The sequence below is a fragment of the Sus scrofa genome, chromosome 7 (genome assembly GCF_054392235.1).
Source record: "Sus scrofa isolate SSC_HxYL_T2T_F1_AM1 chromosome 7, Sscrofa_HxYL_maternal_Yorkshire_Landrace_v2.0, whole genome shotgun sequence".
Lineage (NCBI taxonomy): Eukaryota > Metazoa > Chordata > Mammalia > Artiodactyla > Suidae > Sus > Sus scrofa.
In genome coordinates, this window is record NC_139389.1 from 70,408,262 (window position 1) to 70,435,646 (window position 27,385).

Genomic DNA, 27,385 nt, shown 5'->3' on the forward strand with positions numbered 1-27,385 from the left:
CATCTGAAATGAAGGACTAATGAATGTCCTTCAAATTGGTCTTTTTGCTATTTCTTTGGGCCGCTCCCGCGGCATATGGAGGTTCCCAGGCTAGGGGTCTAATCGGAGCTGTAGCCACCAGCCTACGCCAGAGCCACAGCAACGCTGGATCCGAGCCGCGTCTGCAACCTACACCACAGCTCACGGCAACGCCGGATCGTTAACCCACTGAGCAAGGGCAGGGACCGAACCCGCAACCTCATGGTTCCTAGTCGGATTCGTTAACCTCTGCGCCACGACGGGAACTCCTGTCCTTCAAATTGGGAAACAGCAGGGGTAGGAGAGAACACCTGCTGCAAAACTCCACAGTCAGCAAAAGCAAAGTAAGCATGATGATTATCCTTGGTGTTTACTATCATTTGTTAAGATATGTAGAATTTGCAAGAGGAGAGAGAAAGCAGTGGTTAAAATGGGGTAGGAGCACACAGATGTGATCCTGAAAACTTCCTTCCTACCCCTCCTCACTACCCAGAACAATCCAATCCGGAACAAGTGAGTTTAAAAGCAGCATGGTGGGCATTACCCACAGAGTGGCAACTTTCAAGCAGCATGGATAGTGAAGAGGGTTTAGTTGAAACTCCTTATGTATTTCTGATTGCAACTTATCTGGTCACTGTGAACCGAGAGAGATAATAGATTTTCTAAAATAATGCACAGTGTCTAAATTGCAAGAAAACCTTTCACAGATAGTGTGGTTTGACGTTCCTTCCTTTACTTGATTTTAATTCCTTGCTACTTTCAGTTGCATTGAAGTGTTTATACTAAAAACACTCATTGGAACACTGAAGAAAATGGCTCACTTATTTTTAAGCAGCAGAGCATTTTTCTTACAGTATGCAATACAAATTATAATATTTTAATTTCTTAAGGATTTTTAGCTCTCATTTCCCTTAGAGGGGACTTTTACAACTTACTGCTACAAATATTGGCACATAAGCATAGGAGAAAATATTAAAATAGTTCAAGGATAAAATCTACACATTGGGTAGTTATTCTCAAACAGGTCACAGTATCATTTATATATAACCTATAAGCTTGAAGAAATTCTCAGCCAATATAGCAGTCAGGAAACCAAACAACATAATTTAAGGTCTATGGCCATTATTTTTCATTTAGGCCTAGAAATACATTTCCTTTCCTGAATGAACCAATAGGGCCATTTCAAAGAGAAAGAAATATAAGGCAAGCGTTGGCAAAGAAGCAGGCTTTCCCCTTTATATACCCAAAAGGAACTCCTAAATTCTTTTGACTAGCAATTAGTACGCCTGAATCTCCCTCGACAGCACAGAGAAGCAGAGCTGGGAAGACTCTGGCAGCTACATAGCGCTGCCTCTGGTAGTGAGGAGAGATGTTTATAAGTCTCACAACATTTATTTCCTCCACAGTACAGGACAAAGGCTGGACCCGTCTACAAATTGTGCGGCCAACTCCATGGCTTTGGACCAAACACAATGGGCGGGCGTGGGCGGTCAGCAAGTTCCTCTTCTCCAGCCCTTCCTGCCAGTGTTCGCTATTAGGCTAAAGTATTCAGAGATCCGAGGTTCTGAAACTCTCTGGGGGGAGGGATACACTTCTTCCCAGTGGCGAAAGTTTCTTTTTCTCCTGCTCTACGCAGGGTGTTTGACCTTCTGGTGGAGGACTTCGTTCCCCGTGCCCTGGCGCCAGCTGTGTTCCTGACCCCAGAATAAATTAGGGCTGCACGGGGCCTGGCAGAACTCAGGACACATTTCCTGTCCCGGCCCAAGGGAAGCCGTTTGCCGCCAGGACCCTGGCGGGGATTCTTGGCGGTTGAGGGGCCGGGAGGGAGTAGGATGAGGCGGGGTGCGGGGGAAAGCCAGCTGTGGGGGGCGGTGACCAAGCTCTAGGGACAGCTCCAAGCCCTCGGGCGGGACAGATCCAAGCTGGGAGCAGCTGTAGGAGCTGGGCCTCCAAGATGAGGCCAACCCTCGCCCTGTGCCTCTTCTGGCAGGCGTTCTGGCCCCGGCCCGGCGGTGGTGAGCACCCCACTGCCGATCGCGCGGTCTGCTTGGCTTCGGGAGCCTGCTACAGCCTGCACCATGCTACCTTCAAGCGCCAGATGGCCGAGGAGGCCTGCAACCTACGGGGCGGGGTACTCAGCACGGTGCGCGGGGGCGCCGAGCTCCGTGCGGTTCTCACGCTCCTGCGAGCGGGCCCTGGACCTGGAGGGGGCTCCAAAGACCTTCTTTTCTGGGTGGCGTTGGAGCGCAGACGATCCCACTGCACCCTGGAGAATGAGCCATTGCGGGGTTTTTCCTGGTTGTCCCCCGACGACGTCGGCGAGTCGGAAAGTGACACGCTGCAATGGGTCGAGGAGCCCCAACGTTCTTGCACCGCTCGGAGTTGCGCAGGACTCCAGGCCACTGGGGGAATTGAGCCCGCAGGCTGGAAGGAGATGCGATGCCACGGACGTGCCAACGGCTACCTGTGCAAGTATCAGTTTGAGGGCTTGTGTCCCGCTCCGCGCCCTGGGGCCGCTTCTAACTTGAGCTACCGCGCGCCCTTCCAGCTGTACAGCGCAGCACTGGACTTCAGTCCCCCTGGGACCGAGGTGAGTGCGCTCTGCCCCGGACAGCTCTCCATCACAGCCACCTGCAGGGTGGATGGGGTCGGCGCACGCTGGGACGGGATACCCTCAGGGGCCGTGCTCTGTCCCTGTCCTGGGAGGTACCTCCGAGCTGGCAAATGCTCGGAGCTCCCTGACTGCCTAGACGACTTGGGAGGCTTTGCTTGCGAGTGTGCTGCAGGCTTCATGCTGGGGAAGGATGGACGTTCTTGTGTAACCAAAGGGGAAGGACAGCCAGGCCCTGGGGGGACGAGGGTGCCCACCTGGCACCCGCAAGCCACTGCAGCCAGCGCTGTACCTAAGAGAACGTGGTCACCCAGTGTCCAGGAGAAGCCAGGAGAGCTACCCCATGCCCCTGAACAAGGCAGCTCAGCAACATCTATTCCCGAGGAGATTCCTCGATGGGGAGCCCAGAGCACGACATCTACCCTTCACATGTCTCCTCTAACAGAGTCAAAGGCCGACAACACCTCCTCGGGAACTGTGATTCCCAAGTTTAATTCCACATCTTACTCTGACAATCCCCAGGCTTTCGATGCTTCCTCCACCGTGGTCTTCATACTGGTGAGCATAGCGGTGGTAGTGTTGGTGATACTGACCGTGACGGTGCTGGGGCTCTTCAAACTCTGTTTCCACAAGAGCCCTTCTCCTCAGCCAAGAAAGGGGCCTTTGGCCCCACAGGGCACGGATAGTGATGCTGAGGCCACTGCTCCGAGCTCTACTTCCGCACATTGCACAGAGAACGGGGTGAAGGTGGAGGACTGTGGTCTGTGGAACAGAGTAGAGGGAGCTTCGCGGCCAGGGTCTTCTCTTGGCTCTGGTGACACATAGGGAAACTGAAAACAGCAAACACTTGTGAGCAGAGTTTTTCACTTCCAATGAAAAGGGAAAAGGAGAAGAACTTATTTGTGGAACTGATAATTCCTACAGAAATTCCCCTTCCCCTAAATTCCCTCTCCTCCACTGAGGAGCCAAATCTGGACTGGACACTCCTTCCCTGAAGATGGAGGAAGTGGAAGTGCCTTAGGGTAGTATTCAGGAGCCAGGGACAGGTATTTTCTTGTGTTTATTCTGGGAGATTTGAAGAAATGATTGAACTTTTTAAGACACTGGAAGCAAATAGAAAAAATTTTTTTTATTTTATTTTTCTACCAAAATGGAAAGGAAATCTGCCTACATTGTTCAGGCTACAAATATGTTGGTTTGAAGTCCCCAGGCAAAAAAATAAAGGATTGTTGATAACCCAGACTCGAATATCACTGGTTTCCTGGAGGATACTTGTTCAGGAATAACACTGAAGGGCATGCTGGGAATAGCAGCCTGGGTGCCTCCTGCTTTTAGATTGACGGGGGAGGTCTTTGAAATGAGGAGTAGATTTTAAGAATTTTTTCCTTGGTTCTTTCATACTTCACTTTCAAAGTCATTGTTACTTGTGTGCTCTGCTATAAATCCAAACTGTAGTGTTGCCAGAGTTGCTGGCTCTAGAAGGAAATTATAGTTGACCACCAGTTTCAAGTGTTTACTGTGTGTCCTTGCTCAAGGAAACAAATGATTTGTGTTTTCCTCTTCCAATATTTGTGCTCTCCTGTGTAATGACCTCCCCAGCCAAATAGCCCTCTCTTAAACATCAGGATGCCAATCCTCACTTCCAATTATGGTGATGTTAATTTTCAATTAAAATGTTGATGCTAAGTATTGATTAGAAATCTTCTGGGTACATTAAAGCAAAAGTAAGCTGAAATTCCTCCAAAGTTGCTAAGTTCTTCTGCACTGTTTAATCCATGGAAAACTTTGAATTCCAAACCGTTTCCTTGCCTTTTAATGAAAGTGTGTGCAGTGACCATACATGGGGTGGGATGAGCACAGTTTAACATGATTCTACATGGTAAAGGCATCAGGTAAGCAGCTTTCCATAAGAACTACTAGTATAAGAAATAAGTGGAAAGTACAAATAATTTATCTTCTCATTATGACTTGGAGTATTATAGAATTATTGAAATGGAGCATTCCTCTAAAAAATGTAAGACATAATAATAATAATCAGCTATCTGCTAGGACTGAGACCCCTAGAAGATATACCACTTCTATTAATATGCTAATACCTAAATCTAAATGCGTGGGGTTGGTGCATGGGACAGAGACAGAGAAACAAGCTGAGTAACCAGGAAGACTGGAAACAGGGAAAAGTTTATACTGTAATTTTTGTAAAAATCATTTTGATGTTCTTGAGTATATAGTGAATGATATATATGTATGTATGCATATATAACATATGGTATTGTAACATGAAAAGAATAAAATAATAGGTAATTTTCTTCATATATTAAATACATGTCTAAATAGTTATATTTAAATAACGTCAGAAATGAGCTAGAGTTAACAACATTCAGAGGAATTGACATAAAGTCATTTCACAAGCAAAACTAAAACCAGGTAAGTAAATGGCTTACCCAGTGTCCCCATCTTCTCAGAGTGTCTCAGTTCACCTAAGTTGTGGTGTTTTATCTTTGTTCTTTACCATATGACCTCTCTATAGAGAAGGCAACTATTTGAATAGAATACATGGTGCTTACTTTTGTAACTTGAAAAATAGCTCCATCTATAACTGAACTGTAAATTACCTATATCTAGAATTAGCTATATCTAGAAGTATTTATATCTGTCCTTGTGAATGTGTATACACACACTTTGTCTTAGAGTACCCTTGTATCATTGTTACAATGCAATAGAGTATGCATCATTAACTTACTATGCAACATGCCACTGGTAGCATTACAAATCTCAAATCTCAGGGTGCAAATGCCCTAGCAAAGAATAAATAGGTGTCAGCTCAATTACTTAGCTGTCATTCCCTATTATTTCCCCATGTGAGTAGATCAGGAAAAAGTTAGAGAAAACTATATGTTTTCATATTTGACTTCCTGACAGCTAGAAATTGCAGACCAAGCTTCGCATAATTTCCTTTGATTTCTGGCTGTGATGTTTTCCATAATATTTTGAATCCATGGCAGAATCAGGCCAGCCAAGCATGATCTCTTAAGAACTAACTAAGGTTAAGGTTACTGTTCTTCCTTTGGACTACTTCTCCACTATCATTTCCTTATTTCTCCAACCTCTTTGAGGTTTCTTTCTTTCCTACTTAAAATTCTCTGTCCCTGCACTCATAGCTAACTGTTCAGTTTTCCTTAAAAGGAAAACTTGGAACCTAATTTACAGTTTTTCTTTCTAGCATAAGTCCTGCCATCATCTTACAGTCTCCAAGTCCTTATGTGTCACTCTTTCAATGCCTGTGCCTCTCAGTTCCTTGACTTGGTCACTTCTAATGACCTCCACTGCAGTTCTGAAACTGCTCTACATCACAAATTCAGGTATTTGTGAGTATGCACACATGTTAAGAGACCTGTACTTTACTGAATTTTGCCAGTGATTTGAAGTAAACCATTAACACTTGAACTTTGGGATTCCTTCTTTCTTTTTATTTTTTTTTAATTTTATTTTTTTATCATTTATTTATATATATTTTTTCTACTATACAGCATGGTGACCCAGTTACACTTACATGTATACAGTCTTTTTTCTCACATTATGTGTTCCATCATAAGTGAATAATAAGCCTTGGTGTGAATAGTATTAACCTGACATGGTATCATTCTTTTTCTTTTCTTTCTCTCTTTTTTTGGGGGGGCAGTTTCATATATACAGAAGTTGCAAGTACAGTAAAAGTAACTTTTTTTTCATGAATTGTTTGAATAATGTCTCATGACCTCTAAATACTTTAATGATTACTTCTAAGTTATTTAGTTTTTTGGTATTTACAATTATTCATAGATAGTATTCCCATATAATTATTTTTTTTTTCCTGCTGTACAGCATGGGGATCAAGTTACTCTTATATGTATACATTTTTTCCCCACCCTTTGTTCTGTTGCAATATGAGTATCTACACATAGTTCTCAATGCTACTCAGCAGGATCTCCTTGTAAATCTATTCTAAATTGTATCTGATAACCTCAAGCTCCTGATCCCTCCCACTCCCTCCCCCTCCCATCTGGCGCCACAAGTCTGTTCTCCAAGTCCATGATGTTCTTTTCTGTTGAGATGTTCATTTGTGCTGGATATTATATTCCAGTTATAGGTGATATCATATGGTATTTGTCTTTGTGACTCATTTCACTCAGTATGAGAGTCTCTAGTTCCATCCATGTTGCTGCAAATGGCATTATGTCATTCTTTTTTATGGCTGAGTAGTATTCCATTGTGTATATATTTTATATACCACATCTTCCGAATCCAATCATCTGTGGATGGACATTTGGGTTGTTTCCATGTCCTGGCTATTGTGAATAGTGCTGCAATGAGCATGCGGGTGCATGTGTCTCTTTTAAGTAGAGTTTTGTCTGGATATATGCCCAAGGATGGGATTGCGGGGTCATATAGAAGTTCTCTGTATAGATTTCTAAGGTATCTCCAAACTGTTCCCATATAATTCTTTTTTATTTGCATGGGTCGTTAGTGATGTCCTTTCATTTCTAATTTTAGTAATGAGTACATTTTCACCTTTGGGGATGGGGTCATTCTAATTAAAAGTCTGCCAGTTTTGTTGATCTTTTCAAAGAGCTAACATTTGAATTCATTGATTTTTTTTCCTTATTGGTTTTCTATTGTCTAACTTTTTTCTTATCTAGTTTTTAATTATTTCCATCTTTATCCTTGTTTTACACTTGTGTTCTATTTTGTCTAATTTTTTAGGGTAGAAAGTTGGATTATTAACTTGGAGGGCCTTCCTTTTTCATATAGCTGTTTATAGCTATAAATTTTCCTGCTTTAGGGGCATCCAATAAGTTTGGGTATGTTGTGTTTTCTTTTCATTCATCTCAAAGTATTTTCTAATATCCCTTTTTTTTTCTTAAATATTTATTTAGGAGATTGTTGCTTTATGTCCACATATTTGTACCCATCCCTAAATTCTTTGTTTTAAATCCTTAATTTTATTTCATTGTGGTTATAAAATATACTTTGTATGGCTTCAACCATTTTAAATTGATCAAAACTTGTTTTATGGTCTGTCACAGAGACTAGCATATGATCTACCCTAGGAAATGGTCTGTAAGTGCTTGAGAAGTTATGTATTCTGCTATTGTTGGGTAGAGTATACTATAAAAGTCTGTTAGGACTAGTTTGTTTATAGTGTTTTTAAGGTATTTTATTTTAGTTTGATCTTTTTCTTAGCTGTTCTGGACATTATTAAAGAAGTCATTATTGAAATCTCTAATTTTTATTGTGGAATTATCTATTTCTACATACTTTTACCAGGGTTGTTTTTCAATATATTTTAGAGCTCTCTTGTTAGGTGCAGTGTGTTTATGATTACATCTCCTGATGTGTACACCCTTTTATCTTTATAAAACACTCCTTGATTTTTATCTCTAGTAACTTTTGTTTTAAATTCTACTTTGCATGATATTAGTATAGCAAGTTCACCTGTCGTCTTGTTGCTTTTTGCTTGGTATATCTTCTTATATCCTTTATGTTTCAATTTTTTATGCCCTCAAATTTGCAGTATCTCTTGTAGACAGTAGTGGTTGGACTATTTTCTTTAATCCATTTTCTGATCTATGCCTTTTGAATGGATGTTAAACACATTTGTGATTAATGTAATTGCTTAAAAGCAGGATTTACATATACTATTTTGTTTGATTCCTACATCTTCTGTCTTTTATATTCCTCCATTACTGTTTTCTTTTGTACTAAATAAATATTTTATAGAGTGCCATGTTAATTCTCTTGCTGTTTACTTTTGTAAATTTTTTTTCTAAGTGGCTACCCTAAGGATTACAATTAATATCTTAATTTAAAGACTTTAAAGCCTATGGAGTTCCTGTCATGACTTAGCGGAAATGAATCTGACTAGGAACCATAAGGTTGCAGGTTTGATCCCTGGCTTCGCTCAGTGGGTTAAGGATCCGGGTGTTGCTGTGAGCTGTGGTGTAGGTCACAGATGTGGCTCGGATCTGGGTTGCTGTGGCTGTGGTGTAGGCTGGTGGCTGCAGCTCTGATTCGACCCCTAGCCTGGGAACCTCCATATGCCACAGGTGCAACCCTAAAAAAAAAAAGACAAAAAAAATAAATAAATAAAAATAAAGACTTTAAAGCCTATATAGCTAGAATTAATACAAACTAACTTCAATAACTGCTCCAACAACAATTTTTCTCCAATATAACTATATCTCTTTTGGGGGGATGGAGGTCAGCCTAACTAAAAGTGTATGGAATTTCCCTCCTTCTTTGTACTATTACTGCCATTCAGATTAAATTTTACACAACCTAAGCCCAGTATCACAGTTTTATAATCACTCTTTTATTAAGCAGTTATCTTTTAAATCAGATAGGAGAATTTAAAAGTTATAATCAAGAGTTCCTATTGTGGCTCAGCGGGTCAAGAACCAACATAGTCTGTAAGGATGCAATTTGATCCCAGGCCTCACTCAGTGGGTTAAGGACCTGGTGTTGCCATAAGCTGCGGCATAGGTCCCAGAATTGGCTCTGATCCAGTGTTGATATGGTTGCGGCAGAGGCCTCAGGTGCAGCTCCAATTCGACCCCTAGCCTGGGAACTTCCATGTGCTGTAAGGGTGGCCATAAAAAGAAAGAAAAAAATTATAAGCAAAGAAAGAAAAACACATTTTACTGTCTTTTTTAAAATTTATCTATTACTTTTACAAGTGCTCATTATATCTTCGTGTGGTTTTGTAACTGGCTAGTGTCTTTAATACTAAGGACTCCCTTTAGTATTTTTACCGGGCATGTCTGCTGGTGACATTCTCTCAACTTTTGTTTATTTGAGAATACCTTAATTTTTTCTTCACTTTTGAAGGATGGTTTTGCTAAATATAGAAGCTTTGGTCAGTGGTCTTTATTTCTCAACACTTCAATCATCCCACTGCCTTCTGGGCTTCATAGTGTCTGGTAAAAGTCTAACTTATTATTGAGCATCCCTTGTATATTGAGGTATTTTTCTCCTGCTGCTTTCAAGGTTCTTTCCTGTGGCTGCTTTCCTCTTTCTTTGCTCATACATTTTTGTTGAAAATTGGATATCTGAAGTGTTATAATACGCAAATCTGTAAATCCATCCCCCAACAGCCACACCATGGTTTGTTGTTGCCACTGCTGTATGCTTGGTTGTTTTCCTTGATCAGTTCTGAAAAGCCTGTATTCCCTGTCATGTGTGACCACTGAACTAACTAACTCTGCTCAGTTAGTTTAGTGGTCAGCTAATGATTAAACAAAGGTTTCTTTAAATGATTAGGCTGATAATCTCTGCCTTTTTTGGAGGGGCTCTGTGTATGTATTGGACCTTAATGCTCAGTTTACAGTTCTGGCATAGGCTTTACTTCTTGCTTTTTCAGGAATTCAGCATCATCCAGTATTGAAGACATTTGGGCCTTTTCAGATCTTTGCTGGGCAAGTGCTTAGTCTTACACATGCATCTGCCTTTCTAGAGTGCCAGCAATATGTTGGAGTTGTGCAAAGCCTTCAGTGAACATTCTTTTCTTCAAATTTTTATTTTTATCTCTATATTATCCAATCTGCTCTAGTGTCATCACCACCTCTATTAGTTTCCTATGTCTACTGTAACAAATTACTGCAAACTGGGTAGCTTAAAACAACAGAAATTTATTCTCTCACAGTTCGGGAGACTAGAACTGCCACTGCATTTAAGGCCTACCCTAATTCAGTATGGGTGTAATTCAGTAACCTCATTACATCTGCAAAGATCCTATTTCCAACTAAGGTCACATTCACAGGTACTGGGAGTTAAGATTAAATATATGCTTTGGGGGAGACACAATTATAGGCAAGTAAACAGATAATTCTCTGTAGGTAGGGCTCCTTTGAAAGTTCCAAACCCATTTTGATTTATCTAGTGGCCGCTAGGCTGATGCTTTTCATAGCTACCCTGCTTGCAATTCTGCTGTTTTTCAAGGCTTCTTCAGGGCTGGGGAGTGGAGAATGGGAAAAGAGCAATAGGGAGGGGTGGTAGCAGTGTTGATTATGCCAACTAATTTGCTGCCATAGGCTTGATTTAGTGACAGTTTAACCACCAGTGGTTTCTAAGCCTACTTCCTCATCAAAATCATCAGTGGTATTTTATATTAAGTAAATATATATATTTACTTAATATAAATATTTTTTAAATGCTTTCTATCTCTAGACCTCCTAAATCAGTCTTTAGAGATTTGGCTTTAGAATCTCTCTATATAGATATGTTTTAACCTCACTCAGGTAATTCTGATTTTAAGTAAAGTTTGCAAACCACTCTATACAATTGTATGTACCTCAAAACAAGGGTTTATTTTTTTCTCCATTCCCATTGTATGGCAGTGTCTGGAGCATAGCGGGTACTTAACCAATGAGCAGGAATGCAGTATTTTATTTCAGTAAGTTTCATAGGGATTTTGAAGTGTCCTGTCATAGCCATGTCCTCTTGACAGTTTTGCCATAGTCTTGTTCTTCCACTTCTATTATATGTTATTTTATTTTACATTTTACTATATTTTATTGTTTTAGTCGCACCCCTGGCATATGAAAGTTCCCCGGCCAGGGACTGAATCTGAACTGCAGCTGTGACCTACAGTGCAACTGCAGCAGTGCTGCTTCCTTTAACTCACTGCGCTGGGCTGGGGATTGAACCTAGTCCTCCTCAGTGACCCAAGCCACTGCAGTTGGATTCTTAACCCATTATGCCATGGCAAGAACGCCTGTTCCTCCACTTCTATAACATGTTTACTTAAGCATGTCAAGGATAAGCTGAAGAACAACTAAAAACTATGTACAATGGTGGTGGGAGAGATGATAAGAACAAAGCCCTCATTTAAAAGCATATTGTGGTGGTTCAGTTCCTTGTGGTGGGAGAACTTCTGAGCTATTACAGAAATTTTCTTTTTACTGCCTGCTTCCTTGGAGGACCCCTTCCCCTTCTATTGAGTCAATGATATTTATATCATTAAAAGAGGCTGTTTAGTCTAAGAGCAAAAAGTCAAATCATTGCTTTTGAGTTCCAAAATAGGTTTTTGATATTTATATCACAGAGAAAAATCTTAAAAGCCAAAGCATATTTTTCTGGTCCTGTTTTTTTTTTTTTTTTAAACTTGTTTGTTCTCATAAAATAAAACACAGATACAGAAAGCTACCCAGAGCAAACATATAGCTTGGTTAATTGTTATGAGGGGAACAGCCTTATAACCATCACCCCAGAATCAAGAACTAGAACTTTGCCAGCCACCCCAGGAGCCTTTCCCCATGCCCCATCCCAGTCACAGCCCCTTCCTCAATCTAAAAGTAGCCTGTGTCTTGACATGTACAGAAATCATTTTCTTACATTTTTATGGCTGTATTATCCAAGTCTGCATCCCTTGACATTGTACTCTTACACAATTTATACTTCAATATTTTTAGTTTACATTTTTTCCATTTTGAAACCATTTCAAACTTACAAAATGGTTACAAAAATAGAACAATTCCTAAATACTCTTTACCAAGGTTCCATAAATGTTAACATCTTATATACCATACTATGATAAAAATCAGGAAATTACCATTGATATAATGCTATTATCAATTATACATATCTTATTCAAATTTCCTCAATTTCCCATTAAAGATGGTTTTCTATTTTTATCATTACTTCTATTTTTAGTTTATTATTTGGATTTCTATGTGAGGAAGAGCTTTCCTTCTATTTGAGTTTTTAATTTAACCATTCGTTTATTCATTTACTTACATAACAATATGGACTCATACTCCTATATGCATTTTTCAATTTTTTAAGGTATAGCCCATTTACTATGTTGTGCCAATTTCTGCTGTGCATAAAAGTGACCCAGTCATACATATAAATACATTCCTTTTCTTATATTATCTTCCATCATGGTCTATCCCAAGAGACTGGATATAGTTCCCTGTAATATACAGTAGGACCTCATTGTTTATCTATTCTAAATGTAATACATTGCATCTACTAACCCCCAAACCCCAGTCCATCCCACTCCCTCCTCCTCCCCCTTGGCAACTACAAGATTGTTCTCCATGTCTGTGAGTCGTGTTTGTGTCATAGATAGGTTCATTTGTTCCATATTTTAGATTACACATATAAGTGGTACCATTTGGTATTTATCTTCCCCTTTCTGACTTACTTCACTTAGTATAAGAGTCTCTAGTTCCATCCATGTTGCTGCAAACAGCATGATTTCATTCTTTTTAATGGCTGAGTATTATTCCATTGTTCTTAATGAAACATCTTAATCCATTCATTTGCTAATGGACATTTAGGTTGCTTCCATGTCTTGGCTATTTTGAATAGTGCTGCAATGAAAGTATGGGTACATGTATCTTTTTGAATTATAGTTTTTTCCAGATATATGCCCAGGACTATTTAGTTTTCTAAAGAGCCTCCATATTGTTTTCCATAGTCGTTGTACCAATTTACATTTCCATCAACAGTGTAGGGGGGTTCTCTTTTCTCCACACCCTCTCCAGCATTTGTCATTTGTAGACTTATTAATGATAGTCATTCTGACCAGTGTGAGATGGTACCTCATTGTAATTTTGATTTGCATTTCACTATGAGTGATGTTGAGCATCTTTCCATGTGCCTAGTGGCCATCCATGTATCTTCTTTGGATAAATGTCTATTTAGGTCTTCTGACCATTTTTTGACTGGTTGTTTGTTTTTTGGTTGTTTACTATTGAGTTGTATGAGTTGCTTATATATTTTTGGAAATTAAGCCCTTGTCAGTTGCATCATTTGCAACTGTTTCTTCCATTCTGTAGGTTGTTGTTATAGTTTTTTTATGGTTTCCTTTGCTGTGCAAAAGTTTTTAAGTTCGATTAGGTCCCATTGGTTTATTTGTGTTTTTATTTCTATTGCCTTGGGAGACTGACCTAAGAAAACATTTGTATGGTTGATGTCAGAGAATGTTTTATCTGTCTTCTCTTGGAAGAGTTTTGTGGTGTTGTACCTTATTTTTAAGTCTTAGAGCCATTTTGAATTTATCTTTTGTACATGGCATGATCCATGAAAATCAGTGAAACTAGAAGGTATGTTCTAGTTTCATTGATTTACATGCAGCTCTCCAGTTTTCCTGGTACCACCTGATAAAGAGACTTTTTCCTATTTTATAGTCTTGCCTCCTTTGTCAAAGATTAATTGACTGTAGGTGTCTGGGTTTATTTCTGGGCTCTCTATTCTGTTCAATTGATCAGTATGTCTGTTTTTGTACCAGTACCACACTGTCTGATTACTGTGGCTTTGCAATTTTATCTGAAGTCAGGGAGTGTTAAGCCTCCTGCTTTGCTTTTTTTCCTCAGAATTGCTTAGGCTTCCATATAAATTTTGGATTGTTTATTCTAGTTCTATAAAAAATGTCATGGGTAATTTCATAGGGATTGTATCAGCTCTATACATTGCTTTGGTTAGTATGGCCATTTTAACAATATTAATTCTTCCAATCCAGGAGCATGGGATATCTTTCCATTTCTTTGAATCCTCTTTACTTTCCTTGATTAATGTTTTTAACTTCTCAGCCTATAAATCTTTCACTTCCTTGGTCAGGTTTATCCCTAAGGATTTTGGGGGGTGTGATTTTAAAAGGCATTTTTTATATTCCTTTTATAATATTTCACTGTTAATATCAGAAATGAAACTGATTTCTTCTGAATGTTAATCTTATATCCTGATACTCTGCTGAATTCATTTATCAGATTGAACATTTTTTGTGTGAATTCCTTAGAGCTTCCTACATATAATATCATGTCATCTGCAGATAGTGACAATTTTACCTCCTCTTTTCCAAGATACCTTTTCTTTTTCTTTTCTTTTTTGTCTGATTACTGTGGCTAGGACTTCCAGTACTATGTTGAATTAAAGTGGTGAGAGTTGGCATTCTTGGCTTATTCCAGATTTTAGTGAGGTTCCTATTTTATTTTATGGTTTTAATATATTATAATTTTAGTGATTTTATTATCCAAATTATCCCAGACTTGGTCAATGAATGTCCTTTCTAGTTATATCCTGTATCCTTCGGAAATATCCATATCACTTTTGAGCAATCCCTTACTTTTTGGTATAGGCTCATCTTTTCATTTCCCTGCCCCAGGCCTATTAGTATCAGTCATTTCTTCAAGGAGCCTGGGCTTACTTTAACTGAAGAATAGTATTTAAAAATCAATATCTGAGTGCTAAATGTGCTTGTGACACTGGAATGGCATTGCTTTGGGGTCTTTTCAGCAGACAGAGCTAGGAAATTTTTTATGTATGAATATATGTACACAACTATATCAACTTCTATATATTCTATGAATTCATATTAATATTTACAATTTCAGTCATACATCCAGAATGTATTTCATTCTTCCCCCTTTCCTTGTTTATAACCCCTTTTTTTCCAGCAATGTGTGTGTACTTATTTGTTCAATTCCAGAATACACAAAAAGTAGTTTCAGAATTCTTAATCTGGAGTTCCCAACGTGGCGCAGTGGTTAACAAATCTGACTAGGAACCATGAGGTTGCGGGTTAGGTCTCTGGCCTTGCTCAGTGGGTTAAGGATCTGGCATTACCGTGAGCTGTGGTGTAAGTTGCAGACATGGCTCTGGTGTAGGCCAGCAGCTACAGCTCTGATTAAACCCCTAGCCTGGGAACCTCCATATCCCATGGGAGTGGCCCTAGAAAAGGCAAAAAGACAAAAAAAAGAAAAAAGAAAAACTTAATTCATATCTCCATGAAAAAGAATCCACTATTTTAAAGAACAGTATTTGTGTACAGTTCTCTTTGGAATTTATTTATTTGTTTTTGTCTTTTAGGGCAGCACCAATGGCATATGAATGTTCCTAGGCTAGGGGTCAAATTGGATCTACTGCTGCCTGCCTATACCATAGCCACAGCAATGTCAGATCCAAGCTGCATCTGTGAACTATACCACAGCTCATGGCAATGCCGGATCCTCAACCCACTGAGCAAGGCCAAGATTGAACCTGTGTCCTCATGGATACTTGCAGATTTGCTTCCACTGAGCCATGATGGGAACTCTCTTTTTGGAATTTAGATTCAGAGTATAATCAATATATTATATCCAAAGTTTGGTAATTGTTATTAATTTGGAATGCAATTAAGTTCACTTGTCTATATTCTACTTTGGTCCTCCTCATTCTTATTGCTTTTATTTATACTTATATTCTGTTGTTCTAAAAGTATGAGAGCTACATAACTATTTTCTTATTTCCCATTTTTGTTTCCACCCAAGGTAGCATCCTATGTACTTTGCTTATGTCTTGTAAAAATATATCTTGAAAACCAATCATTAGTTTACATACATCTTCCTCATTCCTTGTTATAGCTGCATAGTATTCCATTAGGGGGGATGTAGCATGTTGTATGAACATCCTATTATTTTTTTAACCTTAAATTTTCAAGATCTTTTAATCTATAGATATGCTCCCCTTCCATGCCATTCCTTTTTATTATAACTTTCATATTGAAGAATGTGCAGTGTTTGACCTGTAAAGATTACCACAATCTGAATTTTGCTGATTTCATACTCATGGTGCAGTTTGACATTTTCCTCTGCTCCCAGTATTTTCTGAAAATTGGTACTTATATTCAGAGGCTTGAACAGAATTATTTACCACCCCTATGACAAGACTTTAGGGAGTGGCATATTTTTCAACAAGAAGCACTAAATGTCTGTTCTATTTCTCTACTATTAGCAGCCACTGATACTTAAAGCTTAGATACATTAATTTATTGGGGTTACAAAGTGGTACTATTCAAATTTCTTTTTATGAATTACTTGGAACATTTTATAAGGAGACAGTTTCCCTCATTTACTAGTTGGTTATCAAATTATACATTTCATACATGTGGAAAGCAGAATAAATACTTATTTCCTTATATTTACCAGCTTTTTAGGTAATGAATTTTCCTTAAAATTCTTTAAAGATGAGATCAATCATATTTTATTGGGGTAAAATTACACAATTAAACATTTTGATGGGTTCTAAACATTTGCCATTTTTATCTTTATTGAAGCTGAAATTGTTGAAGCTGAAATTTTCCTACCTTTTGTCAGTAGGCGCTTCCTAAATCGATGTAAGTTCTTTGGCATGATTCTGGTATTCTTTGATGATTTCCTTGCCATCTGGCATTACAAGACTTTCCAAGCTTATTAATGTATCTTTCCTGCCCCAGATCTGAAATTAGCCATTTCTCCAGGAAGTCCTGGTTTCTCTTAATGGAAGATGATATTTCAAGACTGCAGTCTGGGCTCTAGGATTCTACTGCTATAGAGGTGGTCACTGTTTCTAGGCCTTTTCAGAGGACAGATCGAGAAAGTATTATAATTCTTGAAAAATAGACTTCTACCAGAAAGAGAGGAAAAAATACATAGAAGTGAAATAGAGGCATGCAGGTAAATATCCCTAAGTGGCATTTTCTCACCTTCTCACTGGGCATGAATACTGGTGTGGGGTATAGAGTGATAGAAACTGAACATATTGGGGGTATTGACTATATGGAATTAATAACTTAACTCCTAGGGCATGGCCCAGGGAAATTAAAATCCTCTTAGAGAAATCACAGTCAAACATGGTGCTGTTATTGTAATCACAGTCAAACAGTGCTGTTACTGTAGAGTAGCAATGTCTAAGGGAAGTGTCTAGACCTGAGGGAAACGATACAGAATGGTGTGAGAGAGAAGCTGACATTTCTTTTGTCTAAGAGTGGCCTGTGGATCTTGTGAAACCTTAGAGTTAGAGCAATCATGATACTGAATAAGCCAAAGAGACCCAACACAAAAAAATTCAAGGGGATCTTTGTACCTTGTAGCCACAGATGTAGATGGCCAAAAAGCACTGGAGATCATTTGTCCCATCATATACCAGGCTGGACATATCTAGTGACCACAGAGTTAAGCATCTAACCCCCAGTGCTAGGGCAATAGGTATACTTTCTAGAACTTAGATCATTCCTGTGGATAAGTGAAAAAAATGAAAGGAAGAAAATCCTAAAGTGACCAGTTAACCAGGAAGCAATAAGAAAAATCAGAAATAGCTGAATTTACCTTAATGCAGCAAGATTAAGTTTACTGTCATCAACAGGCCTAAGAATAGAGTTCTGTTACTTAGAAATAGAGAAATTTCTACTTATACATACTTACTAGCTATTTTCTTAGAAAAAAAATGTACGTGCTTTTAGCTTTGTTTGTAAAATAGAGGTAATATTAACTGCCTCATAAAACTATGATGAGATAGTGACTATAGAGACTTATTACTGTTACCTGGAAGAGAGGTACTTCCACTCGTCAAATGGCCTTGTGGCAGATTGAGGCGGGACGCTATGAAATGCTTTCATCGTGGTATTTATAAACCATTAAGACCACATCTATTCAGGGCTTTAGGAAATCTTATTCATGGTGTTATAAACGGGTAAGTGTAATTCAAGAGTGCTGCGAACCAGAAAATATCTCCACAAGTCTGTAATTCTGGGGGGTAAAAAGGCATTTAAATATGTCCAAGGACAGCAAATGATGCTCCTAAAATAATACATTTCTGTTCTTTTTTGCCATGTATAGGTAACTTGGTAAAAGATATGAAGATGTAATGGGAGCTGGGAGTATTAGTCATTGTTTTTTTTTAAATGATCTCTTTCCAAGTCTCACATTTCTTTCAAATGACAGAACTGGGAGCATACAGTATCAGCTGATGGATATTAGATAGGTAGATACTTAAAGTCACCAGGAAGCCTCCTTCTCAGAGCCTGGGGTGGGAAGATGTCATTTACATGAACCACCTCAGCAGGTAAGTTTTCCTGGAATTACAGTGTCTCAGGAGGCAGTAACTATAAATTCAGTGCCTGGACAAGACCCAGATGGCCTGACTGTCCAATGCTGTGATTGTGGGTCCTTCAGCAGTGCCCAGGGTGTCTCTTTGGCCAACACCATTATTACTAGGGCACTGTGCTTGGCTTAAAGTATTTTTCCATTCCTCCCCTCATCAACATGTACAGAAAGCTCTCAAAAATGATAAACCATAAAAAAACTCCTCTGCACTTTTTGTATTTCTTTTTATAGAAATAAATATTTTAACATGCACTATCTTTTTTATTTCTCCTCACAAAACCCCTGTGAAAATGGGGAGGGATAGATAGGTAGAAATCTGCAATATGTTAGACAGTTCTTCCTAGGCTGAGAGCTGCCAAACTAATGAGACAGTTATATAGCAGATCTGCCAGGGTTTTCCTTTTAACAAGAGGTCTTCTTCCTTGAAAAGGTAAGAAGCTAAGGAGTTTTATATAGAATTAGAATTTTCCATGTTCCTAAGGTTGAGCCACATCTGACTGAGCTTTTCAGGTTTATGTGAAAGCCAATCAGGATTAAAACTTCTTATTCATGCTTTTCCTGTATTTGGCCAATGACTCAAGCAGTCATGGGCCAATGCTAGGAAATCCTTGCTCTCAAATGTTAGTACCTTGATCTCCGCCCCCTCACACCACCTTTTTCCTTTTTGAGGTCTTGGCGTAGGCAGGGGTGGGACAGCTAACCCTTCTATTTATCATCTTGACATCCCCTGCAGTAATTTGAGACTTTGTCTCATTTTTACCTTTAATTTTCCTCTCTGCACTGGTCTTTCCCTTGGGCCATACATCCGTTAAGTCTGCCCCATCCTAGATTACCACCACAAACAGAAATCTTATCACCCCACTTTTCCCTTTGACTCTTCCTCTCTCTCTTCCCAGTGAGTTACCCCAGCCTTTTATCAACTTTACCTTGGTAATATACCACTCACCATTCAAGTCTGCTGCTCAAAAGGAGCTCACACTTCCCCATTGACATCTTCACTCCTAAGTCTCACCCAGGGTCCTCCAAGACCTTATCAGTTAGTCTATATTCCTCTCATATTGTACCCTGTCTTTGCAGCTCCATAATTTTAACACAAATTCTTTATACCTGGAATGCCAGCCATTACCAGCTGGCATGCTGAAATGTGTCTATACTGCAAGTCCCAGTTTAAATGCTACCTACCTCCTCCAAGATATCTTCCCCATTTACCTCAAACTCAAACTAATTCTCTGAAATCCCTCATTACTTTGTTTGAATCACTCCTATTATAGCTACAGGGCTATAATATGGAAGTTCCCAGGCTAGGGGTCGAACTGGAGCTATAGTTGCTGGCCTGCACCACAGTCACAGCAATGCCACATCTGAGCCACATCTAAAACCTATACCACAGCTTGTGGCAACATCAAATCCTCTAACTGATCAAGCAAGGCCAGGGATTGAACCCTGGTCCTCATGGATACTAGTCTGATTCTTTACCTGCTGAGCCACAACAGGAACTCCTGGTGTATATTTTTTTCATTGTCTCTACTACATTACATGCTGTTGAAATGAACTATGTACATATTTTGTAAAGAAAAAAATGCATTTATGTTGCAAGCTATAAATAGATGTTTTCTAAATAAATTTAAAATAGGCAGAAATTAAAATATATTTTCTTAATTGAATATTAATTTCATACTGGATAATCAAGTTTCTACAGTTTCAAATCATTAAAAATAATTTAGTACCTCTATTATGCATTATTACTAAAAGCTCTCCTGAATTCCTTATACAAATTTTCACTTCGTGAAAATATAAATATATGCATATATATAAAACTCAGAGAAGTTTGAGACACAGTTATTTGATCTGTATCCCTGAAAGTCTAACTTTCTTTGTATTCTCCCATATGGTCAGGAACTGAGACACTCTTTCTCCCCAGACCATCTCCTTCCTTAAGAAGACATGCCTAAATGACACTCCAGATGGGATGTTTCTCCCAAAGGCCCTCCGACATCTGCCTAGCCCATCGGCCCTGCTTAATATCCACCTCTCTGAAGATCACAGTCAGATGTCCTGACAGCTCAAAACAGCAGTTGGATTTTCCGTGATGCTATTGTTTGGAGGAATCAAAGTAAGGGAAAATCCAAGGCAGACAATGAGCCCAGAGGAAGAAGATATGTAGCAATGGGCTCAGTCCCTGGGGATAAAATTGCCTGATAGAAGGACTCAGCCAACAGGACAGTCCCACAGCTGTAACTTGGAGAGAACAGGGGTCTTGGAGCACACTGGATTTACCACCCAAGAGTCTGTAGAACTAGGATCTTTAGTTGTTCCAGCCAGCAATACCAATCCAGATTCTCTAACCCAACAAATCTGTGATCCAATGGTTAAAAAAGGAAAAAAATACAAAGTAAATTCAAAATAGTTGTATACATCTATAGTCCTTTAGCTCTCACCCAAATCCTCCTCTATTATTGTTCTCTGAAAACCCACTTTTTAACCATCCTTATAACCACTGTTTAATTTCTTCAACCCCAAGACAGACCTACAGACTGAAGTTGGAAGCAAGTGAGAAAAATCCTGGATAGATATTTACAACCCTCCAAAGCTGAAGTCATACTTCTATCCTCATTGAGATTTGGATTCAGTGCCAGGATTACAAGTGGCAAGTGAGACGGCACTGTCTCCAAGTGTCCACAGCAAGGCTCTCCTCTTCAGGCCATCAGGCTGGTATCTTCCCAAATGAGCTATTTTCAAAGTCTGCTCTGACTCAAAATGCCTCCTGCTCCTGCAGAGCTCTGCCTAAACTCTCTTCTTTTGGGGAGGCAAGATCGGTAGAATTAAGAGCATGTAGTTCTCTCCTTCTCACTTACAACAGTTTTAGTGAATTCATTAATTTGTGTATTTTCATGATCTATATCACCTTTAATATATAGGTCCTGTAAAGGCAATGACGACATCTGCCTTGTTCTTTTCCACATCTACTGTGTCTGGCATGTAAATGGTATTAAGTCCTTATTGAATGAATGGCAGAGCAGGGGAATGGTTAGAAACACAACTGAAGGGCAGGGTTGGTGGGTAGAGACACATTTGCTGATATTTTCTGATTAAATATGCATTTGACAATATACACACATCTTCTATAGCTTTTTAGAAGTTGTCTATGTGCTTCTGCTCTGGACCTCTGCACTTTCCAGCCATGCCACTCCTTCCGGGATGCCTTCCTTCTATCAGTCTCTATCCCAACAGCTATCCTCTACCCTGCCCTTCCTTTTGATGACCTAGCATATTCCTCCCCTTTGTTATACATTAGCATGTGCAGACGGTCCAGGGGCTCCATTTGTTGAGGAAGCGTTCATGAGAGAGCAAGGCCCACTTGACAACTGTATAGAGGCCTGGTCCTGTTTATCATAGCATATGCTATAAAAGATCAAAGCTGAGCAGAGAGGTCTGTTCAGGTCTTATATGTCCACAGAATGTGACTCCCAAGGCTGCATCTTCATTACTGACACCTGCTTTCCAGGCCTCAGCTGCCTGCTCAACATCCCCACATAGATTTCCTCCTCTCACAGCAGACTCCACATGCCTCAAATTAAACTCATCGCTGGTGCCTTTTGCAGCATTTATCTTTTTAACAACTTAGCTCCCATTCCAGAATTCCTCAATGGAAGCTTCAATTGCTCTTTTTCAATCGATTTTTTTCTTTCACCTTTATATTCTGTTGCCAGTTCCTGTTGATCCTCCCCCTTGAAATGTCCATTTGATTTGCCCTTTTGTGTTGAGGTCTTCCATTGCCATCCCAACCTAAATTTTCATCACCATAGTCTTCATTCACCCATATTTTGTACTTTAATATTTATATCTAAATTCACTTGGCAAACCAATTTAATCTTTCTATGGCTCCCTTAAAAAAAAAAAAAAAAAAAAAAAACTTCTGTTTCTCATTTTCTAGCACATGAAGATCCAAAAATCCATGAATGACTTCCCCAAATCTGGCCCCACCCTACATACTGGTCCAATCTTACATCCCAAGATTCTTCAAGACACATCATAGTTCTCCAGGAAAAACAACAAAAACATATTAATTAAGCATCTACTTTGTGCCAGGCCAGTGATTGGCTCTGGAGATAAGGCAAATCCACGACAGTCATGATTCCTATCCTTATGCATCCTACAGTTTACTTCAAGTTTTTTTCCTTTGACTCTTCCAGCAGTGCGCTGCCACTTAATATTTACTCACATGCCATTATATTGCTGACTTATTCAACCAAAAAGTATTTATTAACCATATAATTTCGGTAAGCACCATGCTTGGCAGGTGGAAGCTTCAAGCCCTGGAATTTGGAGATTTCATCACCAGTGTATACCCAGTATCCATAACAATACCTGGAGGTGGGCAAGTAGTCCATAGCCCTCTTTAAATGAATGAGTCACATAATAAAAGGTTATAAACATTAAGCTGCCTGAATTTAGAGGAGAGAGAAATCAGAATGCTGAGTTTGAAGAAGGCTGTGCTTTGGGGGAGGTGTGGGCTATACACAGACTGAGAAGTAGGAGGGCATTTCAAGCAAGTGCAGCACATGAATGTGAGGCAAGGAAGTGGGGCCAACTGCCCTTCACTCTCTGCTCCGTTTCCATAGTGATGGAGTATACAGAGCCATGCTAGCCCTTGAACCAGGATTATCCATGCAACTATGATCTCACCTATAAAATGTGGGCAGAAACAATATGTACAGGGTCCACATCATCTGCTTTAAAAGTCAATAGGATAGGATATGTTGTGGAATAAACACAAGTTTATTTCTTGCTCACAAAAATATGCTACAAGCTCAGGGGACTTCTTTGCATTCACTCAGGAGTCTCACTGGTTTCCATCTCATCGTACTTCCACATCAGGTGTTTTGTGGTCACTGTGGCAAGGGGAGCAAGGGCTGGAAAGTCAAGCCCCAGCAATGAAAACTTTAGCACACCAGTGACTCAGGCCACACTGGTTCCTATCGCTTTAATCAAAACCAATCACCTGGCTGTGCCTAACCACAGAAGTGTAACCTTCTGTGTGCCTGTAAATAGAAAAGAACTGGGTACTGGTAAATATTGTTATCTCTATTATACAAAATGAAATTACGTGTCCTAGACCTAATCTCTACTTCCTGAGGGCTAAGACACATATGTGCAACGACCAGTCTTTGACTATAAAAGTGAGGAAAATTCCCTATGGAATTATGGAAAAAACAAGATGAAAGGAACTAGAGTCCGTGAATGATTTTGTGGAGCAGAACCACTACACCAGGCTGGAACTCCCACTTCCAGACTATTGTAGGGGAGAGAAATAAATTTCTATCAGGTTCAAGCCCCTGTGTCTTGAAGTCTCTTTCTTTCAGTATCTTAGACTTACTCTAGCCAATACCAGAAGAGTTTAGAGAGACAATGACCTTGACCAGAGTTAGGGTGTGTGTAACGGAGTAGTGTTGTGGCATTAAAACAGAAAAAAAGAATATCCAGATACACCTGCTTGTTTCCAAACCAATAATAAGCTTTGAACTAGGTAGGAACTAAAACACAGAAAACTTTTATTTTTGGTCTTTTCAAGATCTAGAATATTTCTACATTCAGAGGGTATTCTTTTATAGCTAATTGTTGGCTGCTATATAACATGAAGAAACAAAACTGCAAGAAAAAACACACAAACATGGAAACTAAATAATATACTACTAAACAACCAGTGGATCACTGAATAAATCAAAGAGGAAATTTAAAAATGCCTAGAGACAAATGACAATGAAGACACAATGGTCCAAATCCTATGGGATTCAGCAAAAGTAGTTCTAAGAGGGGATTCTATGGCAATACAAGCCTATCTCAGGAAAACAAGAAAAATCTCAAACAACCTAACTTTACACCTAAAGCAACTAGAGAAAGAAAAACAACCCACCCAAAGTTAGCAGAAGCAAAGAAATCATTAAGATCAGAGCAGAAATAAATGAAATAGAAATTAAAAAAAAAACAAAAGAAAATATCAATGAATCTCAAAGCTGATTCTTCAAAAAGATCAACAAAATTGATAAACCCTTAGCCAGATTCATCAAGAATAAAAGGGAAGAGTTCCCATCGTGGCTCAGTAGTTAATGAATCTGACTAGGAACCATGAGGTTGTGGGTTTGATCCCTGGCCTCACTCAGTGGGTTAAGGATCCGGTGTTGCTGTGAGCTGTGATGTAGGTCACAGACGTGGCTCAGATCTTGTGTTACTGTGGCTATGGTGTAGGCCAGCAGCTGTACCTCGGATTAGACCCCTAGCCTGTGAACCTCCATATGCTGTGGTACGGCCCTAAAAAGACAAAAAAAAAAAAAGAAAAAAAAAAGAAAAAAGAATAAAAGGGAGAGGATTCATATCAATAAAATTAGAAGTGAAAATGGAGAAGTTACAACAGACATCAGAGAAACACTAGGATCATTATAACTACTACAAACAACTATATGCCAATAAAATGGACAACCTAGAAGAAATGGACAAATTCTTAGAAAGGTACAGTCTTCCAAGAATAAAACTGGGAAGAAATAGAAAAGATGAACAGACCAATCACAAGTACTGAAATTAAAAGCATGATTTAAAAACTTCCAACAGACAAAAGTCCAGGACTAGATGGCTTCACAGCCAAACAATATTTAGAGAAGAGTTAACACCTATCCTTCTGAAACTCTTCCAAAAAATTAAAGAGGAAGGAAGACTCTCAAACTCTTACTATGAAGCCACCATCATTCTGATACCAAAATCAAAGATACCACAAAAAAATAAAATTATAGGCCAATATCACTGATGAAAATAGATGCAAAAATTCTCAACAAAATACTAGCAAACCAAATCTAGCAATACATGAAAAGGATCATACACCACGATCAACTGGGACTTATCCCAGGGAATGCAAGGATTTTTTTTTCAGTATCCACAAATCAATCAAAGTGATACACCACATTAAAAACTGAAAAATAAAAACTATATGATCCTATCAATAGATGCAGAAAAAGGTTTTAACAAAATACAACACCCATTTCTGATAAAAATTCTCTAGAAGGTGGGAATAGAAAGAACCTACCTCAACATAATAAAGACTATATATGATAAACCTACAACTAACATCATTCTCAGTGGTGAAAAGCTGGAAGAATTCCTGCTAAGATCAGAAAACAAGGATGTTGGCTCTCACCGCTTTTCTTCAACATAGTTTTAGAAGTCTTAGGCACAGCAGAGAGAAAAAAAGAAATAAAAGGAATCCCAATTGGAAAGGAAGAAGTAAAACTATCAATGTTTACAGATGATGATTTTAGAAAATCCTAAAGATGCTACCAGAAAACTCTTAGACCTCATCAATGAATTGGTAAAGTTGCAGGATACAAAATTAATACACAGACACCAACTGCATATCTATACACTAACAGTGAAAGGTCAGAAAGAGAAATTAGGGAAACAGTCCTATTTACCATTGCATCAAAAAGAATAAAATGCCTAGGAATAAACCTACCTAAAGTGACAAAAGACCCGTCCTCTGAAAACTATAAAATGCTGATACAAGAAATCAAAGATAGCACAAATAAATGGAAAACTATACCATGCTTTTGAAGAATGGTACAATGGAAGAATCAATATTGTCAAAATGAGTATATTACCCAAGGCAATCTACAGATACAACGCAATCCCTATCAAATTACCAGGAGCATTTTTCAGAGAACTAGAAAAAAATATTATAAAATTTTAATGGAAACACAGAAAACTGTGAATAGACAATAGCAATCCTGCTCCTGGGCATCTGTCTAGAGAAAGCCATAATTCAAAAAGTCTCCTGTACCCCAATGTTCACTGAAGCACTATTTACAACAGCCAAGACATAGAAGCAACCTAAATATCCATCGACAGAGGAATGGATAAAGAAGATGTGGTATGATATAGAATGGAGTATTACTCAGCCATAAAAAAGAATGAAATAATGCCATCTGGAACCACATGGATGGACCTAGACATTATCATACTAAGTGAAGTTAGACAGTGAAAGATCAGCATCATATGATATGATTTATATGTCATCTAAAAAAGATATGAATGAACTTATTTTTGGAACAGAAACAGACTCACAGTTTCGAAAAAGTTGTTGTTACCAAAGGGGACAGGTGGTGGGTTGCACTGTCCCCTTTGGTTTGGGATTGGCAGATGCACAATGAGGTATGTGAAATGATTGGCAAATGGGGACCTGGTGTTTAGCACAGAGAATTCCACCCAATATTCTGTGATCATCATTGTGGAAAAAGAGTCTGAAAGAGAATGGATGTGTGTACATATATAACTGAATTACTTTCTTGTACAGCAGAAATTATCACAGTCTTACAAATCAACTATATTTCAATAAAGCTCTTTTTTTTTTTTTTTTTTTTTTTGTCTTTTTGCCATTTCTTGGGCCGCTCCCGCGGCATATGAAGGTTCCCAGGCTAGGGGTCCAATCAGAGCTGCAGCTGCCGGCCTATGCCAAAGCCACAGCAACATGGGATCCGAGCCGCATCTGCAGCCTACACCACAACTCACGGCAACGCTGGATCCTTAACCCACTGAGCAAGGGCAGGGATTGAACCCGCAACCTCATGGTTCCTAGTCGGATTCATTAACCACTGAGCCACAACGGGAACTCCTCAACAAAGCTTTTTTTAAAAAATATGGGAAATCAAAGCTCTATACATAGCTATACCAAAGACAGGAGAATCTCTGAAATATAGCACGCAGTCTCCAAACTGAGAAGAACATACATCTCACCACAGGAAAAAGTTTAGAAGGTCAATCTTCTAATGAAAAAGGAGATGATACTTAGGTAAAAACATCCATCATCCCATTGTACCTCCAATACACA

At 39.1% G+C, this 27,385-nt stretch overlaps 1 protein-coding gene and 2 long non-coding RNA genes across 6 annotated transcripts in view; 2 read left to right on the forward strand and 1 right to left on the reverse strand.

The window, feature by feature from the left end:
* LOC102159091 (uncharacterized) overlaps positions 1-27,385 on the reverse strand; it is a 421,098-nt gene that overhangs the window by 43,910 nt on the left and 349,803 nt on the right. The gene's annotated exons all lie outside the window — the stretch shown is intronic.
* Positions 1,932-4,951, forward strand: CLEC14A (C-type lectin domain containing 14A). Its single transcript, XM_005666193.4, has one exon. It carries the CDS (start codon positions 1,973-1,975, stop codon positions 3,452-3,454), a length of 1,482 nt encoding a protein of 493 aa, XP_005666250.1. The 5' UTR covers positions 1,932-1,972; the 3' UTR covers positions 3,455-4,951.
* Positions 16,707-23,845, forward strand: LOC110261569 (uncharacterized). 2 transcript variants are annotated; one of them, XR_014810622.1, is made up of 4 exons: positions 16,707-16,766; positions 16,866-17,085; positions 20,410-20,626; positions 21,035-23,845. It is a non-coding gene; the product is annotated as an uncharacterized LOC110261569 (long non-coding RNA). The 2 variants fall into 2 exon arrangements; XR_002345849.2 differs by lacking the exons at positions 16,707-16,766; positions 16,866-17,085 and having other exon boundaries at positions 18,434-20,626.